This window comes from Argentina silus (genome assembly GCF_951799395.1).
Source record: "Argentina silus genome assembly, chromosome: 1".
Lineage (NCBI taxonomy): Eukaryota > Metazoa > Chordata > Actinopteri > Argentiniformes > Argentinidae > Argentina > Argentina silus.
Genome location: NC_139655.1, coordinates 15,956,412 through 15,976,373, shown reverse-complemented (window position 1 = coordinate 15,976,373; position 19,962 = coordinate 15,956,412). Strand labels below are relative to the sequence as shown.

At 41.5% G+C, this 19,962-nt stretch overlaps 1 protein-coding gene across 1 annotated transcript; it reads left to right on the top strand.

Annotated features, from left to right (window-relative positions):
* Nucleotides 1-4,132: 4,132 nt before the first annotated feature.
* agfg1b (ArfGAP with FG repeats 1b) lies at nt 4,133-19,524 on the top strand. The gene is made up of 12 exons (XM_083676722.1): nt 4,133-4,413; nt 6,161-6,254; nt 6,722-6,837; nt 11,504-11,642; nt 11,803-11,959; nt 13,611-13,718; nt 14,952-15,096; nt 15,344-15,423; nt 15,564-15,656; nt 15,862-16,020; nt 16,321-16,415; nt 18,398-19,524. The coding sequence occupies exons 1-12, from the start codon at nt 4,247-4,249 to the stop codon at nt 18,455-18,457; spliced, it is 1,413 nt and encodes a 470-aa protein (XP_083532848.1). The 5' UTR covers nt 4,133-4,246; the 3' UTR covers nt 18,458-19,524.
* The last annotated feature ends 438 nt before the right edge of the window (nt 19,525-19,962 follow it).

Below are 19,962 nucleotides of genomic sequence, written 5' to 3'. Positions count from 1 at the left end.
GCAGGTAGATAAAATGTGGGGTGTCTTGATGACATTGTGCGGTATTTTGAAAAGAACAATTCCAATTTTTGTTTTAAGGTTAAAACACACCACTTCAATAACAACATAATTGTTTCTATAATGCCAACTCATAAGATATACCAAAAATGAATATCAGTCAGACGATAATAATAAATGTCCCAAATGAGTCGTCCGATACATGAAATCCGAGAAACTTTAAAGTCTTCATAAGTCTTAAATCTTCCTCAAAAAATATAATCCAACTAAAAATTCTTCACTTGATTTGTCCAAATGAACCCCCCCATGAAGTATTTCTTAAGTTACTAAAATGACCAAAAACAAAACCTACATTTTACAATACAAAGTCAATTGCCTTTGCACTGCACGTTCACTCAGGCTAGTGGACAAATCTCAAAAAGGGCTTTAGTTTTTGAGATGCCCCTACCCGAGGTAGAACAAAACACAACCATGTTTATTTTCTCCCATATGTGAAATGGATGGTTGTATACAAATATTTTACTGCAAAAGTGGTTAAATTGGTAGTTATTGTGACACACCCCATAAATTAAAAAAAGTGCACAATAAAGCCTGGCCACAAGGGTTTGCTGGAAAGGTGAGGTTGTGCTGACAACGACATCTGTGTAAATCTAGTATGCATAGTCAGCGAGCTGTCATAAAATGTATGAAGTGTCCCAAACAAAAGAAATTGAAACTTGACCTACAGTATGTTGTGTCCTCTCTTTCTGTTTCCCTGACTGCCCAAATGTGACACATTTTGTCATTCATGATAATGCTTCAAGTTTAAAATTTATGAGAGTTTAAAGTGCATTTTACCAGGGTCACAACAATCAATCAAGTTTATTTGTATAACGCGTTTTACATAGACAAATGTCACAAAGTGCTTCACAACAAAAACAATACTAAACAATAAATACAAGACAAACAATATGACCTAACACAAACCATAGACCCCCAAAAGTAAGCCAAGGAATAAAAACTCCAGAGGGGAGAAAAATATAGGGCAGAGTGGCAAGGAAAAACTCCCACTCTAGGGGAACCCATCCTCCTCTGCCTGATCAGATGCTGAACAATAAACTAATGTGGAATGTGGTGTGGTGCAAGAGTTCAGGGGTCCATAGTGAAGGGCAGCTGGGGCAGCAAGGACCAGGATATAGGGTGAAGTAGAGGGGGCAGCAGCATGAGCCCGAGATGCCCAGAGCCAGCATGGCGACCATCCCAGCCCGCACGCTACTGGGCTGTACGCTTGCACTGGGAGAGGGTACAGCAGAGGCCCCAGCCAACCCAAGCCCACACACCGCAAGAGCCCACCCACCACCGCCTAGACTTGAAAATTGAGACTGAATCTGACTCCATAACATGAATTGGAAGATTATTCCAGAGATGGGGTGCTCTGTAGCACTGCCCCTGCCGTAGTCTTAGATATTCTGGAAACGGCTAATCTCCCTGTGTCTTGTGTACGAAGCGCACGTGAAGGTTAAGGCTGAAGGGGGTCGGTGAGATAGGTGGGAGTCCATGTAACGCTTTATAGGCTAATAAAGTCTGCTGGTGCTTTAATTGTAGGCCAGTACAAAGACGCAAGTACTGGAGTAATGTGATCATACTTTTTAGTTCTAGTAAGGATTCTACCAGCTGTATTCGTTTTGTTCGTTTGGAGATTTTTCAGCGAGGATTTTGGGCAGCCAGATAATAGCGCATTGCACTATTGCCTGCTTAGGAGTGATCATACAGCCGTCGAGGCTGAGCGTCAGATTGGATAGTAGGTTTCTCTGTTTCTTCGGGCCAAAGATGAACATGTCAGTCTTGTCCGAGTTTTATGTCTGAAACGCAAACTTCTAAAGCGTCCAGCCGTGGTACTTCTCGTTTCACTGAAATATTAAGTTGAGTGTCTTCTGCACAACAGTGAAAATGGACACAATGCTTATGAATAATATTGCCTAAGGGTAGCATATACAGAGAGAACAGTAAATCAGGAAGTACAATGACAGACACAGAGCTTTGGTCTGAAGCCAGCAATAGGTCATTAACTACTATTTACTAAAGCTGTCTCAGTGCTATGTTGGGGCCTAAAACCTGACTGCAGGGTCTCATATATGCCATTCTGTTTCAGAAATGTAGTGAGCTGCTGAGTTACTGCTTTCTCAAGGTTTTTCAAGAGAAAAAGCAAGTTAGATTCGATAGGAGGGAGTGGAAGGGTGTGTAGAAATTTGGAATGGAAACGACTCCTACACTATTGGGACACCTTCAATAAAGCAACACGAAAATGTATTTCTGGCTCAAAAGGAGAAATTTGTAGTGGAAGGGAAATCTGTTTTCAAGTAATGGGCCGCACATATTAATGTTGTAAATAAAGCCGATTTGGCTCTTCCAGTTAGAAAACTTTAACAGGAGTTTAGTGGAAACATATTATCATTCAATTTCTATGCGAGTGGTAAGTGGTAGTGAAAAGGAGAAGTGAAAAGTTTCGGGATGCACCTAGAGCCTCTTGGAGGATGGATCCCTCCCTGAGAGAAACGGAAATTGGTATTGAAGTTATGCTCTGACATGCATCCCTCAGCAACACAGAACCCCCTCTGCAATATATGTAGGCTAATCTTAATTTAGAAATAGTCCCCTGTATCTATGGTCGTTTGATGAATCAGATAACCTAGATTGCGTCTAATACTTGCAGTTGGAGCACTGCACAAGCTTCAAACGTAGCTTTAGGGCAGGTAGCCTAGAGGTTAGAGAGGCCAGCAATTGGTAGGTTGCTGATTCGATCCCCACCCCAGGAGGGAGACAGATGTGAGCTGGTGACTGGAGGGTTGCTGGCATATTTAAGGTGCCTACACTGCCTCTGTGCTCTTGAGCAAGGCACTTAACCGCGAACTGCTCCAGGGGCGCATGATGATGGTTGATCCTGTGCCCAGAGCTCTGAGTCCTACACGAATGATGTAGCCCCAATGAAAGGAGAGTGATGGAGAAGCCTGTGAATGAAGCAAGACGTTTATTCATAAACTTTTTATGAAAAAACACACTTGTCACAAGTTGCGCACAGGAAGGGCTTTTCTCTTGGTGCGATCATCTTCTATGACCAAACAGAAACATTATTTGGGCATCATTAGGCTACTGATAGTACTAACTCTATTGATATAAAATGCCTTTACTTCAACCACAAATTTCAACAATAGGCTAAGACTAAATATTTGCACAGGCAAAAGTTGGTTAGAACTCTGGTTTCCATATTGATACAGGCCAACTTTCAATATAACATTTTGCTGCATAAAATACTTCACTCACAAAATATTATTCCCAGATTCATAGCCAGACTGAAAAGTTACCGGAGAACGTGAACTACTGTACACAGAACGTGTAGTGCTTATTTGATTCATTATCACTCTTGCTTCTTACAGCTTTGCATTGATTTCTCAAAATACTATACCCAAATGTGTTAGGCTATAGGCCTACACTCTTAGCTCTCCACATTGCACCCTATTATAATGATGAATCAGCATATCCTCGAAACTCCTAAACAATGTCTAAGGCAAGACGCATCTTTCCCCATAGTTTAGTAAAAATTGGGCCAATCAGAGCGTGTAAAAAAGAGAAAAAGCGTGTGACATACAAATGGACAGAGGCCGAATCATAGTCCTCCTCGATTTCATCAGTGGGGGACAACAATTAGATCTGTGTTCTCATGCAGGTAGTTGATAGATATTACACTTTTTGTAACTCCAAAATGTGTAAATAGTGATGTGATGTGATGTTTAGATAACATAATCAGGGCATATGTGAAAAAGACACCGTAGTCTCAAGGTGCTTTTCCCTGTATGAATAAAGGTATAAAAATAAAATACCACAATGCACTCCGATATTAGCCGTTAGCAGGGTTACCCCAAAATGCTAAAAGCCCCACCTCTTGGTTGCATCCTCTTTGTCTATCCCTGCTAGAGCTCCGTGAAGTCAGCAGCAAATGCAGTAGATAGCAGCAATAAGGACGCAGTTATTGTCAAAATAAAAGTCCCTATTAAAATCTATTTTCTATTTAAATCTAGTTTGTTATGCATATTTCTAAGGGGTGCTTTTATTTTGAAGTTTTCGCAAAACCGGAAGTTCCTTTCTATCTGCTGGCTTCAAGACCTCAGCAAGGTGTCTACCGCCGTCGAGGCAAGTCTCTTCGAAGACATCCCCTCCTTAGCTCCTGGAAGACTTTTCACAGTCGCACCGTTAGTAGCCCCTGGTTTTGGTCATGGCGACGAGTGCGAAGCGAAAGCAAGATGAGACGCATCTCAAGATGCTTCGGGAGATGACCAGTCTGCCCCCGAATAGGAAGTGCTTTGATTGCGATCAGCGCGGCCCAACCTATGCCAACATGACAGTGGGCTCCTTCGTCTGTACCACCTGTTCTGGTATTTTGTAAGTAATGTGTTGGCTATACTGTGTTCCTTTTATACATGAAAGTTAGCTAGCATAGCAAGCTAACGTACCGGTAGTTATATGTTGTGTGTATCTAAGCTAGCAAGCTCTAGTGAATCGGACAGGTGCTAACGCTAGCTAGCCAGCCTCGCCATTAGACTGACTTGGGCAGGGCTGGGTCGCATTGCTTTATGGACGTGTGTAATTTCTATTATTTTTAATAGCCTAAAGGTCAAATTACAGTTTCGTATGTGGCGCAATGACTTGTCTTAAGGTTAGTTGCCTGTGTTGTATTGTGTAGTTGCTGATAAAAAGGCAAATATTTCACCAGTACGTTATCAAAAACAGCTCGTCAGCGGCCACACCACCGTCGAGCGAACCTCTTTCAATGAACTTTATCCTTTATCTATAGTTGGGCATCCTGCCTTTTAACGTAGCATACACAGAGGTTAGCGAAGCAGTGTATGGCATGTCCTACACATGACAGACATTTTTAGAAACAAATGGGGAAGTGGGTCAAATAGTACTGGTTTGGAATGGCAAGCTGAGGAAAAACAACAAATACCCAAGTGATTACTTATTTGTGAGTAATGCACAGCCAACCTCGTTGTGCTAAGAAGGTGAATCATAATGTCTTTCGCCTCTTTTCCTTTTGATTCCTTCATTTGCATTGTTAAAAGTAAATATTGTTGCTGACAGCATCAATTCCAAAGTCTTGGGATGATCCTTGACAACCACTTATCACAGCGGGCTCCTGTAGATTCTTCTTCTACAACATCAGAAGGATACGTCCATTCCTTACGGGAGAAGCAGTGCCTCTTGGTCCAGGCACTTGTGATCCCGCCTTGACTACTGCAATGCACTCTTGGCTGGGCACCCCGCCTCCCCCATCAGACCTCTGCAGCTCATCCAGAATGCTGCTGCCCGCCTGGTGTTCAATCTCCCCAAATTCTCCCAGGTCACTCCCCTCCTCCACACCCTTCACTGGCTCCCGGTAGCTGCTTGATCTGATTCAAGACCCTGGTGCTCACCTACCGGGTGGTAAAGAGAACAGCCCCTCCCTACTTGCAGCCCCTCCCTACTCAGCCCCCAAACCCCTGCCCGATCACTCTGTTCTTCTACTCCGGCTGGCCGCCTGGCACCGCCACCTCTACAAGGATGCAGCGGTCGCGCTGTTCAGCCATGGCTTTTCACTGTCTTGGTCCCCCGGTGATGGAATGAGCTTCCCACTGCTGTCAGGACTGCAGAGTCACTACCTATCTTCTGCCGTAGACTGAAGACCCATCTCTTCAGGCTACATCTTGACTGTCCCTCCTAAAGACCTCTGCACCCCCCACTACCCCTCTGTACAGTTCCTCTACTGTTAATAATAAAAAGAAGGGGAAAAAAGGGTTAGGGGCTTCTTCTAGGATTGTGACCTGGTCCTAGCATAGATTTTTTCATATGATGACTGATGTATAGATGATTCACTTACTTTAGACAAATGTACTTACTTAATTGAAATTTGCTTTGGATAAAAGCGTCTGCTAAATGTCAAATGTAAAATCTAAATGTCTAATCTATCCTGTGTTCAGATCAGTGCTGATGGAGCAGAGGTAGCCACATGAGACTTGATCGGCAACCTGTCCATTCTCAGTCAATATAGTTCCATGCTCATATATGTTGCGTCTGGTTTTTGTCAAATTAATTGCACACTGACTGCATTACTTTTTCCTCGTTTCTGCTGACATTTCTCTCCCACTTCTAGACGAGGGCTGAATCCCCCACACAGAGTGAAGTCCATCTCTATGACCACCTTCACACAGCAGGAGATTGAGTTCCTACAGAAACACAACAATGAGGTACTGTCACCAATGGCCATACAGTATTTAGCATTTAACCCCTACCTCTAGTTTGTGTGTTGGAGATATGCAAGGTGTGATGTGGCAAATTCCATGTAGCCTAACAGAAAGGTGGAGTTATTACCATATTACTAGTCTCACTAAGTCAGACTCACTTTTTACGTGCCCACTTTTTACTTCCTTCACTCACAGAATTGCAATCGAGAGATGATTCTTGGTTCCCAGATTACCATATTGCATGTGCCTGTCCAGTAAGATCTACAAGTGCCTTGGTGTAGGGATTGGGGTTGATTTGGAATTGGCCATTCTGCTTTCACTAACTAAGATATTGGTGAATTTGACAGTTGTCAGTGCATGTTTTTCTCTGTCTCTGTATTCTTTTCTTTTTTCTTGGCTCTATTGAAATGTGACTTGGCATTCTTCTCTCCCTCTTTCTCTCTTCCCCTCATCCCTTTCCTCTCCTTTAGGTTTGTAAACACATCTGGCTGGGACTATATGATGACAGGACATCAGTTGTTCCAGACTTCCGTGAACCACAGAAAGTTAAAGAATTCCTCCAGGAAAAATATGAGAAGAAAAGATGGTGAGATGCTAAACTTCAGGGCAATAGTAGGTGTCTAAGCAACAAAGCTGTGCAGAACCCTATTGTAATTGTTTCGGTTCAATATTGTATTTGTTGGCATTCATTAGGGGTCTAAGCAGCGGCTATTATTATTCTCCTTACTCTGTAACTGTTCATGAAAAATTGATGTAAGTTTAACATGGAAACGCCCAGGTGGATATGACTTTGCAGGATGGTACAGGGACCTAGGCCACACCCTGTCATGCATTGTCATGACACATGATTGCACGATACACTGTATGAACTAGAATTCAGAAATTTGGTACATAGGTCTGTCTTCTCACAAGGAACTAATTTGCCTCAAGAAACCATAACTTCCGCAATGATGTATTTTCCACTATTTTGAACACTCATATTACATCTCTGCAACCACTGGGCAGATCTGCATGAAAATGTGTATAGGTCATACATGGGCCAAGATCTTAAAAACCCCTCAATGAATCTGTCTGTATCTACTATATCTGTCATGGCCGCTCTGAACCAATTAACTTTCAGGAGGGGGTGTCCTATTACTTGCATGCTAAAAAAATCAGACATGGAAGGGTGGATCACTACAAAACTTGGCAAACATAACGTATGTCGTCACATATAGGCCTGATGGCACTAACTAGCACATAAACTCACGAAACACTTTATTAGGAACACTATACTAATAGTGGGTAGGGCCTCCCTTTGCTCTCAAAACAGCCTCAATTCTTCGTGGCATTGATTCCACAAGATGTTGGAAAAATTCCTTTGAGATTCTGATGATGACATGATTGTATCACGCAGTTCACTTTCAAGCTGTGAATCTCCTGTTCTACCACATCCCAAAGGTGTTCTATTGGATTCAGATCCAGTGACTGCGAAGGCCACTGAAGTTCACTGAACCAGTTTGAGACGACTTTTGCTTTGTGACATGGTGCATTATCATCATGCTGGAAGTAGCCATTAGAAGATGGGTAAATTGTGGCCATGAAGGGATGCACATGATCAGCAACAATACTCAAATAGGCTGTGGTATTCAAGTGATGATTGACTGGTATTAATGGGCCCAAAGTGTGCCAAGAAAACATTCCCCACACCATTACACTACCTCCACCATGAGGTGTACGGGTGTTTCTAATAAAGTGCTTAGTGAGTGTACATATGTATACTTACAGCTATGAAATTAGTTACATTCTAATAAATCAGACATGGTGGCATCACGACCACAACAAAACCTGGCAAACATATTTCTAAGGAGCTATCATATTCAGTCATATGGTGGTGCTATAACAACAACATATGTATATATCTTGATCTGTTTGATATCGATGGGACAGTGAAGCATTTTCTCTTCTAACTCTGTACTCCAAAAGTTTGGATTTAAAATCAAACAAGTTATTTTGAGGTTAAAGAATAGATTCTCAGCTTTATTTGATGATATTTGTGTACATATTGGTTTCACCGTTTTACAACACTTTTTATACATAGTGGGACTATTTCAGGTCACCAAAAGTAATAGCACAATTGACAGGTGTTTCTGGTTAGTCAGGTGTGTTCCGTCACATCATTTGTACAGGCATAAGAGAGCTGTCAATGTCTAATATTGACTCTAGGCTTTGCGTCTGTCATTGGAATCTGCTATTAGTGTAAAAGTGAGGACCAAAGTGACGTCAATGAAGCCATTATTAGGTTAAAAAAATAATCAGAAACAAACTATCAGAAACTTAGCCAAAACCATAGGCTTGCCAAAATCAACAGTTTGGAACATCATTAAAAAGGGAAAAAAAGCACTGGTGAGCTCAGCAATCTTAAATGGACTGGTAGGCTAAGGAAGACTTCTACAGTAGATGATCGAAGAATACTCACCACAATTAAGAAAACCCCCAAAACAACTGTCCCACAGATCAGGAACACTCTCCAGGAGGAGGCATGAATGTGTCCATCCACAGAATACGTCACCAGCCAAACTACTGCATTTCGTTGTCTCTGTATTGTACTCTGCACAATGACAATAAAGTTTAATTTAATCTAATCTAATCTAATCTAGGCTTCACTGCAAGGTGCAAACCATTAGTTGTCCTCAAAAAGGATGGTCAGGTTACTTTTTGCCAAAAAGTACCTTTCAGCTGTAAACGTGGTTTGGATTCATACTTATACTGTAGAATACTCAAAATAATAGATAATATATAATGCAATCTAATTCTCAGTCTGGAAACTATAAAATTTAAGAAAAACTTCTGGCAAGACCAAAGCTGCCTTTTGATCAATCCATATCCTTTTTAAGAATAGACAGCCCCTGCTGTCTGTGCCTTAATATCATGTCTAAATTGTCCTTATGTTTTTGTAGGCATTTTCTCTGAGCATAAGAAGATTATGGCTACAGTTGAAATGTCTTTCTATTTCGTGGCCAGCGACATGTCTTGCCGTTGTCCTGGCAATGAACAAACATTGAAGGGGAGGGTGAGAGGGGCCTCTGCCACATTGGCCAGTGTGTGAGCTACCATCGGGGCTGCTTGTGCAGTGTACATTGCATCAAACAGCGAGACGTGGAGAATTTCTCTTGCAGTATGTGACCCTCTCATCGGTTAGAATTGCCTGCGTTTCTGAAAATCGCACTGTGTCCGCCAAGCTTTACTTCTGTTACAGTGCTCAGCCAATCAGGTTGCACAAAATAAAAGTGATGCTTACTGAACAAGCCGGCATATTTTCACAAATTAGTTTCAGCTTAACACTTTTGCACTTCAAGCAATAAATGAGCTTCACTGAAACATCAGTTAGAATGATAATGCCTGATTATCAGCATGACAATGTGGACCAGAGACTACTCTGGTATGGACATTTGGGGTCAATCATCATGACCAGTTAGGTCACACAGAAAGGCGGGTCTAAAACAACAGTAGGCTGTTTTTCACAGATTCTTTGCTGTTTTAATGGTAGTTTGTACTTTGCTGCAGTCAAAATTGTCAAAATGACTGATGGCATTTGGAATTTTCTGTCAACACAAAAAATCGGGAAATTACAATTGTCGGTTAACAGAACCCCTTGTGCCCTGTGAAATATGTGGTGCGATATTGTGCCATGGTGTCAATCAGGGGTGTCAATCAGGGGTGTCAATCAGGGGTGTCAATCAGGCCTGCGGGTGATTAGTGGGGGGCTAAAAATACTTTGATAGATCAGCTTTGAAATAGGAAGAGAACAATTGTGAGTTCTGTCAGAAAGCACTGCTTGCATAATGTTTTCTCCATTTTTTTTTATTCCCTACCCTGATTGGAGGACATGAGGAAAAAAAAAAGTTGGACTCATACTTACAGCTATTTATTGTACTTGGTAAGGTACAAGGTACACGTAATATAACCAAATGCTTGTAACAGACGTGTAAGCATATTGGTTAATGAATTATTAATTCTATTTTTAGTTCCAACCGTCAGATGCCCACAGATGAACCCATCTTGAAGTTGAGGCATTCTGAGTTTGACTAGGCTACTGTAACATTTTAATATTGAGCTCTGTGGAAATGAGGCATTGAGTATAGGCTGAGTATAGGCTACTGTATTGTTGGATTTAAAAAAAAAAAATGTATTATTGATTATTGTTGACTGAAGAATAGAGGACGGGTTAAGAATAATAACACATTCATTCCCAAGTACCACTTCAAACGGTTATGGACATAATGAAGCGAACTCTACACAAGTGGTCACATGACCAACTAACACAAGTAAACATTATGTTACATATGACTCCAAAAGATATTTCATGGTTAATAATGATTGATAATGCTTTGCTCATTCCTGTGTGACAGACAATCGATCATATCGGATCCTAGATTCCATTAAGAATACCCACAATGCTATTTTACTATGCCCTCAAGATAAGGGAAATCGTGAGGAGTTTACGCCTAAGCCAATATCTGAAGCTGATGTCTCAAATCTACAGTACGTGTCATTAACGATGCATGTGAATATTAGACATTAATGGGAGACCCTGGTCACAATTATGTCCTGCTGTATTAACAGAACCTTTATCTAGCGCACAACACTGAGAATACTGAGAATATTATCAGTATTCTTATATTATTATAGTATCAACAAATGAACCAATTTAACAGTTTCAAAGCAACATATGACTAAGTTTAACCATACATTTAACGCAATGTGTGTACATCTCCTTAAATACTATCCCAACAATAGGACAATAGGTGTGAGATACATTACATTCGCAAAGGAATTGACAAATGGCGAGGGGCGATTTCTTCAGGATGTCCACCAGGCATGCTTATTCAACTGTAAATAGGTATTCCAGGCTGGAGAGAGGGGGGCATTGATCACCATGTCACTGCCTTTGTCTCAGCCACATTTAAATGAAATTGCTGGCACCACCAAATCCGTCTACAATTGTAATGATATGAGGCACCGGTGCGCATAGCAGTGGACATTAGTTTAGTTTTACTAACAAATGTATTATTTTTTCCGGCCTGTGTGAAGTTGCATTTGGTCCAATGCGGCCCGCAACCAACACGAGTATGACAAATCCCATCTCCAAAGTAACTAAAAAAATAAATAAATAAAAAGAACATTTATTATGTGCCATTTTTCACATGAATTGACCCCATACAGTCATGGCAGTGAACTGTTCCTTTAAGGCCCTTGTTGTGTGTGTACAGGTATGTCCCTCCAGACCAGGCGAGAGCGGTGGCCACTGTCCAGGCATCTGTCTCTGGGTCGTCGGCCAGCAGCACAGGCAGCACCCCGGAGGTCCAGCCCCTGAAAACCCTGCAGCTCAACAAGACACCACCACGCCAGGTAACATTCCATTTCCACTTTCCCATGTCTAGCCTCCAGCCAGTGTTTGGCCCTTTTGCCTACACCACATGCAAGGCCTTACCACGTGAAGCACATTGTTAGATTTCTACAGGATGGAATTGATGCACAAGTACATCTTTCATGCCCCTCTGTCAACCAGTCTCCTGGGGTTGGTCGCTCCAAGGCCTATCCCATTGGTCAGGAGAAGAAGTTTGACCTCCTCTCTGATCTGGGCGGAGACATCTTCGCTGCTCCGCCCTCCCAGGCGGCGAACTCTGCCAACTTTGCCAACTTTGCACATTTCCCCAGCCAATCAGGTAATTAACAGGCATTGCATACTCAAAGTTGTACCATAGAATATTAAAGGGATAGATCAGGTTTTTCAATGTCATTTTCCTGGTGTTGTCACGATACCAAAGTGTTGACTTTGACTCAGCTTAAGTATCACGATTTAGATTCTTAAACGATACCACGGCAACCAAAAAAACATCAGGCAAAGTAAAAGAATATCCTATTAAATAACATAACATTGAAATTCTCATATCCTTAGCTATCAGACCTATTTGCTGACCTGTCGTGATTTGAACTCCTTGAAGAGGTCGGGATGCCTATCGGAAAGATGCTTGGCTAAATGTGACGTGTTGCCTCTCTTTGACTGCATGGCCTTGGAACATCTTTTACAAATGGGCTTTGTGATTTCAGTCGGCTCGCCGTCATCATTGGCTCTATAAGCAAAGTAATGCCAGATTTCACTTCTGGCCTTTTTATCAACAAGCTGGGGACGGCCAGCATTGACACTTGTGGCTTCCATCCTTCTTTTTCCTCCTTGTCAATGCCGCGTGTGCGATTGTTTAGCTATCCCAGCCACACATGCCCACTATGCATACAGAGTGCATGCCCGAGCGCACTGCCCCCTGCCAGCATATAGACAAATGACACTTATAAGATAATATACTGCGTCAGGCATTTATGGTAAAAAAATTAATTAAAAAAAATCGTGATAGTTTTGTAGAACTGGTACATCGTGCAACACTACTTTTTCCACTTGGAGAGTGTAGGCTCATCCAGACACTTTTTTTCAGTCATATTTCCGTTCTTGAGCTTTCTTTGGCTGCCTCCAGGGCTAGTTTTACCCATACCAGTATACATGAATGTGATCACCTGTTAGCTTATACGTATGACTACTTAAAAACATCTCCACCAGAAATTCTACAGCCATCTCATATCTTTGGGGGCTATAAACGCATGTCAATATGAAAACAATTTGTTATTTCAACTATTACAAGCCTAAACGTATATTATTCAAACTGAGACAATTTCCTGTTTTGCCCTTGGTTTAGATTTTTCTTTTTTTATTACATCTGCGCACCGGAGCATTGTTGCTCACTTGAGCATAACAACAGGAACGTTGTTCGGTTGAAGTAGCTAGTCCATTCTATTCAATGGCACAATGACAGATAATTTTCTATAAAAACTATATATTTTTCTGCGGAACCCCTGATAACTAAATCATGTTTTACATTTTGCATCGAGATGTTTGGAAAGCCGTTTTCTGTGCTTTTGATAGGGTACAGGTGATCCCACTTATCCCATGTATACTGGTATGGCTAAATGTTAGCCCCGGAGCCAGCCAAAGAAAGCTAAAGAATGAAAATATGACTGAAAAAAGTGTCAGTAGGTTGAGCCATTCCAAGTAAGTGGAAAATGAGGTCTAACATCGAAAAAACAGAACTATGCCTTTAACTGATGGTGTGTCTTTGTGGTATGGAATCAAAACACCATTGTTAATGAAAATCAGCAGTTATGAAGATTGATAAGACTGTGAACATGTTCTGCACACAAATAGGATATGTGCAGGTATCAGTATATCTGTGTTGTATCATTACCACTCCCTCCCATGTATAGTCATGTCTTTTTGATTTCCTCATTCCTCATATCAGTTTTTTTTTTTCTCCTCTTTGGTATCAGCAACTCAGGGTTACTCAAATGCAGACTTTGCCAACTTTGATGCGTTTGGCAACTCTGGAGTACCATCACATTTCGGCACGTCACCCCCCTCACAGACCTTTGCATCAGGTACCCCAGGGCACCTACTTCATACACTCTACATTCATGTATTACATTATCTCTCCCCAAGCTCCAGAATGGATCCTCTCATACCATATCATGGGGCTCGTCTACATTTAACACTTGAATCAGGCTTCTGTTATCCCAACATGATTATCAGGTCACAATCTGACCATGTGAAAAAAATGTACTCACGTTGTGTCCACATATTTTCCCCACATGCCGTGTTTAAAAGGTTGTATGCACTTTCAGTGGCCGGATTGTTTCCAGACTGTGCTGAAATAGGATCAAGTCAAAATGTTGTAATTGATCGATTCCATATTTTATAACATACATTTGTGGAAGTAGCTGGACAACGAAGCACAAGTAAGTGAGATTGTGCCAAAAATAAAGCATTTGTTTGCTGAATGGCAGGCTAACATGCTCTGCGGCAGACATATCGTAAGATCCTGGACCTTACACATGTTCAGCTCAAATCAGAAAGGACAATGAAAATCCGACCCAGTCCATATTTTTCCACAGACTGCGGACAGAAATGGATGCCGAGTAAACCCTCTGGAAGTCTACAACCTCAAAGCGAGCCTGCATGGTGTTGACTCGCTGGGCTTGAATCTCCCACAAAGCACTGCAATTATTTCTACAACCCATTAGGAAGAATATAAAAGCAATGCCTGCTCTCTACTGCTGACATCCCAGTAGGGGGGGCGGGGGGATCATGAAATTAGGCTATTTAGATTAGAATACTGTAATTACAGTTTTGTGTTCATTTTCAACAAAAAACAGCTCTTCAGATTTGCGACTCAGTTTGCAAAAACTGGTTCAGAGATCAGGCTAGACCCATCACAAATCAGCATGCTCTGTTTTCATGGAGGCATACGATAGAGCAGTTTTCTTATGTATTGTGATGATTTTGACAATAAATTATATTAAATAGCAGTTTGTTGTTACCTAGGGATAGTGTGCATCTGAAATCAGCAATTGGAGTTGGCTGGACTGCCCCTTTAATATATGGTGTGTATGCCCGTACTGTGATCTGATCATCATGTTCGGGTAACAGAAGTCTGATTTTAAGAGTCAAGTGTTGACAAGGCCTAAGTCTGATTCAAGTGTAGCCGGCTCCATGGTGTGTTTGTTTCTATGTCTGTTTGTATGTATTGACCTATGCATGTTCGTCCGTGCATGTGTGTGTGAGTGCGTCTTCCTCAGGTGTGTTTATTGATCCCTGTTTGTGTCACTCTACAGGGGGAGGTGTCCCCATACCATCGATCGCTGGTGCTGTGCCGGCCCAGTCTCAGCTGGGCAGTTCTGCAGAGGACCGCTACGCTGCTCTGGCTGAGTTGGACAATGAGCTGAGCTCCTCAGCCCCCACAGGGAGCAGTGTCCAGGGGTGAGAAACAGTGGCAGTGACTGCCTATGCTGCTTAGTGGTTACAGTGGCTGAATTAGTGGGTTCAATGGCTACAGCTGGCTTGGCAGTTGGGTTTGATTTTCACATTTCACATCCTCACTTGTCCTATAAGATGCAGTGTGGCATTTAGTATTTTGTACTGTGCATACAGTATATGAGCTTTGAATTATCTTGCACATAATAAAATAATGATTGATTTAAGCATACATATACATGTGTTAATCTAGGAATATGTTTGGAGCTGTGTTGGGAACCTCGCCTGCCCAGACTCCACCGGTCTTACCCAGCATGCAGCAGGGCTTTGGAGGTGGGTGTTGTCTATTATGTTGAATTGGTGTTGCATACAGTAGCTGTTTCCAAACTTGGGTTTTGCAACATTTCAGTCCAGTCAAAATTAAACCATGATGCTGTAAGCCTTTTTGTAATGGAAGGTTTTCTCTTCTCTAGCTGTGCCATCCACTAACCCCTTTGTTGCGGCTGCCGTTGCCCCAGAAATGGCAACCAACCCATTCCAGGCCAATGGTCGAGCACCAGCTGCAGGTGTGTGTGCACGGAAAACATGTTTGTTTTGTATAAGTTGTCTGTAACTTTAAACAGTATATCATAGTAGTAACAGAGTGTATAGGATTGTTTTGATCTTTGCGACACTATGATAGTGGTGTGAAAGGTAAGTCTGTGTGTGTGTGTGTGTGTGTCAGTCAAACTCACTCCCCCTCTCCTCTCTCTGTGTATGTGTATGTCGTAGCGTCGTTTGGTACAGGCTCTATGAGTATGCCCGCTGGCTTTGGAAACGCCTCCTCCTACTGCCTCCCAACCAGTTTCAGTGGGACCTTCCAGCAGCCCTTCCCTGGCCAGGCCCCCTGCCCCTACCCCCAGCCTGGGGCCTACCACCCCCATCCCAATGGTTAGTGTGCCCCCTTACACCCCACCCCTACCCCCAGCCTGGGTCCTACCACCCCCATCCCAAGGGTTAGTGTGCCCCCCCCACCCCCACCCCCCACCCCCCCGTCCAATGGTTAATGGACCCACCAAAACCTTATGGAGTTTTTAGTCATCCACTAAGTGAAAACAATGTTTCTAGGCAGGATTTATTAAGAATCCAGATCCCTAGTAATCAGCCATGATGCACAGTATCTTTAAGGGTTAAATAGCCTCTCTATACGTTCAGGTTGCTCACTTCTTCTTTCTCTCTCTGCCATTTCAGGCCCAGGATACCCAGTCTATGGGCAGACCAAGCCTTCTATAACCCCTTTTGGGCAGCCTACGGCTGGACCAGGGATGTCCAATAACCCATTTATTGTGAGTAATAATAAGCATTTATACCACAACTTGGTCGAATATGTAATTCTGATTGGCTGAAGGGTACATTATTTAATGTGTCTTATGTCTGAGGTTTTTACTTGGACCATACTTGGAATGTCTTGCAAAACAAACACTGGTTTGAAGATATGCCTCTTCTGGAATGTGTAAAAGCAAGGATTATGTATAAAAGGTGTTGTCATTTCTAAATGGTTAAACCAGTATGTACACAAATACCATCAAATAGAAGCTGAGAATCTCTACCCTAACCTGTAGCCAAAAGTATTATAGCATAGAGCCAAAAGAAGAAAAAATGCATAATTGTCCCATTACTTACAGGGCACTGTATCTTTTGGCTATTTTATCTGAATAATATTATTGACAATTGTGTACCCATAATAGAGTTTTAAACGGGTCTGAAAATGCAAGCCCATGCCCGAAGTCTAGAAAACAGCTGTGCCTTTATCCATAGCGCACAACAGCAACATGGCAGCACTGCAGGGTAAGGAAACAAGAAAGCCACTTGCTAAGAAGAGTAGAGAGAGAGACTGCTTGAAAACTCACCTTAGTTACTATCAACAACTGTATTTACTGCACCTGCCTTTCTAGAATACCTTATATATTTCCAGAAATGAGCCAGATCTTGCTGTTCTTGTCTAAACCAAACCCTAAATCCATTTGATCATATCATGTGGTGAAGAGGGAAATTGAAGTCGAATTTTACCCTGTAAAACCCAGTTGTTTTTATTATTCAATAGTAGACACATTCACCAAAAAAAAAATCACGTTTTAAAACGACCTCTGAGTCAAGATATCTCGCTTTGAATGTCAGTCCCGATGTTCTAAATTGCCCTTTTGATTCCTACAACTCCCAAGATTCCCCTCTCCCTCCCACGAGAGGTCGTTCTGTTTAACAGCACAAGAGCTGCTCTCTGGGCATCACTGGCACAGTAGAGGAGGGTCAGAGGGCAAAAACTGTTTATATTAACTGTCTAATATTTTAACACGGCATGACACTTTTTTAGGAAGTAAACACAGACCTCGTGTTTCGATAACTATGATGCAGCTGCACGCAAAATGATAACAGTTCGAGACAGTATGCATTATGAATTGACCAGAAATACACATGAAAATGGATTTTGGGTAAACTTCCCCTTTTTAAGACAAAAAGACCTCAACACAAACAACAACTGAAGATTGCTGCAGTACATTGAATTAAAGCTGAGAATCTCTTCTTTGACCCCATAGTAATTGTATGATTTCGAATCCAAACTGTCGGAGTATAGAGCTAAAAGAATACAAAATGCTTCCTCTTTCCAATACTTATGGAGGGCACTGAATATAGCCTCGTGAAAATAACAACAAAACATTTAATTGAACAGGTGCTTCTGCTGTGCATCTATGACGAGAGCAGAGAGAGAGCAGTAGGCGGCTGCTAGTTATCACACAGCCAAGCAAGGTTATAACAAAAACAAATTAAACACAGCTCTGTTACGGCAAATCCGTCACTGGCCCGGTCTGAATGGTCAGAAGTTCGGGTTGAAATGTAAAACTCTAACCCATAACACACTGCCTCTTCATCATCATTCCTCACTGAGAATTAATCTAGTAGGCTAATGTAAGCATAAGCTACAGCTAGCACTGGTAGTGCACAAAGAGTGGCGAGTAGTTCAAAGAGAGACAAAAGTTGAACAGTTGAAGAAATTAATTTCTTCCAAAATTAAGGAGAAGGAGCAGAAAGAGAGCAAGGGCAAGCTTTATTTATTTATTTTCTTCTTAGTTTACCTTCCACTTACTTGGCTAATGCAGCTAATTTCTCATACTCAACAACCTGAGTGGAATGCTTTTTATGTTAGCTAGCTGGCAAGGCTATTCAACACTGCAACTCCTCCAAATCAAGGTACGCTTTCGGTTTTATTGCTAAATTGCCTGTTGCAAGTTCTAATATTAATGTTTAATTCATATTTTTTCTCTCTAACCAGGCGGGAGCCCCAGCAGGATCCTACCCCACTGGAGGTTCCTCCACCAACCCTTTCCTGTAGCAAGCCACCCCACCATCACCACCAGAGGGCAGCATGCAGCATCTAATCTATTCAATGCACCCGCTCTGTCACAACCAGTGACGCATTACATTTCTGAAAACTCTGAAACCAAGTTTTTCTTAAAAACGTTTACGACACTATGAAGGACAAAGGACTACGGTTATTAATGGGACTGCTCTGGAACGATGCCCTTGGACTATATACGTTCTTTACATTTATTTTTTGTTTATGTTAATGACAGTAAGCTCTTTGTGCATATGAGCATTTGTAATCATGTTAAAGTACATGTTATGTATAATAAGGACTGAGTTGACATGGTTGGACACAATGTGGATGAGCCACTACAATGTTTCTACATAAGATAGTATATGATAAATAACAAAGATGCATCAGACAAGAAACCATGGTGTGAAGAGTTAAGCTAAAATAATGATATGGATTATATTTAGAACCATGCATCTGGAATTTTTTTTAATTGGTACATAATTACCACTATAACGGGCAGTAAAGTGCAACATGTTTGAGATATGCTTAGAACTACCCTAAGATGTCACAATATCAACGACGCTCCATTGCGCTAGAGATGAAACGGTTTTCAGAACATTTTGAAGTGATTCGTAATCTTGAAAGAAACCAGGTTTTGCCTCCCAGTTTTTCTTTTTACTAGATTAAGTGTAGAGCCCCTACACTTACAACTTCTGAACATTTTTGACATAAAACAATTGTACCTACTCAGATATATAATAAGATAACTTGAGACCCTGGACTCAGCACAGGCAGGTAGGGTGACGAAGGTGTCTACCATAGCACAAATGAGATGAAACGAGAGGGAAAGACAGTTGGGGAATGATAAAATTGAGGTTGAATAGCATGTTTACTATTCTAGAACCTTTCCTACAGGTCTGCAAAAACACAAGTTTGCAGAGTCTGTTTACCTAGAGAGCAAGGGCCTCACTAGTGCCCCTACATATGAATTTGACAATGTGTTATTGCCGTTACAGGAATATGTAAGTCAATGTGTACATATATAAATATATGTATAAATATATTAAAGATTTTTAACTACAGTTGGCTCTTTGTTTTCATCTTTTGACAGCTCTGTATATGGAAATATCACTACTATATATTTTTTGTGAACAATTGTTTGTATTCTTTTGAATATGAGAACTGGAAATGCATAAAACAACAGATAGGGTGTAATAAGTAGATCTGTTTAGAATGAATACACTGCAGTTATGAATAACTACAACTGTTTCATTTAAGTAAAGGTGCAATCTGTAATTCAAACAACAAAGCGGTCTCCCTGCCACATTTTTGGATAAGAGCTGAGTGACGGGGCTGGAGAAATTTAGCCAATCTCAATTTCATAGACAGCTATGCAAGGACTTACAATACATGAGGAGCAAAACAAGCCAAAAATGTATGTACTAATTACAGATTGTCCCTTTGTTCTTACTATAAGTGACTCTGGATAAGAGCGTCTAATAAATGACTACAATGGAACT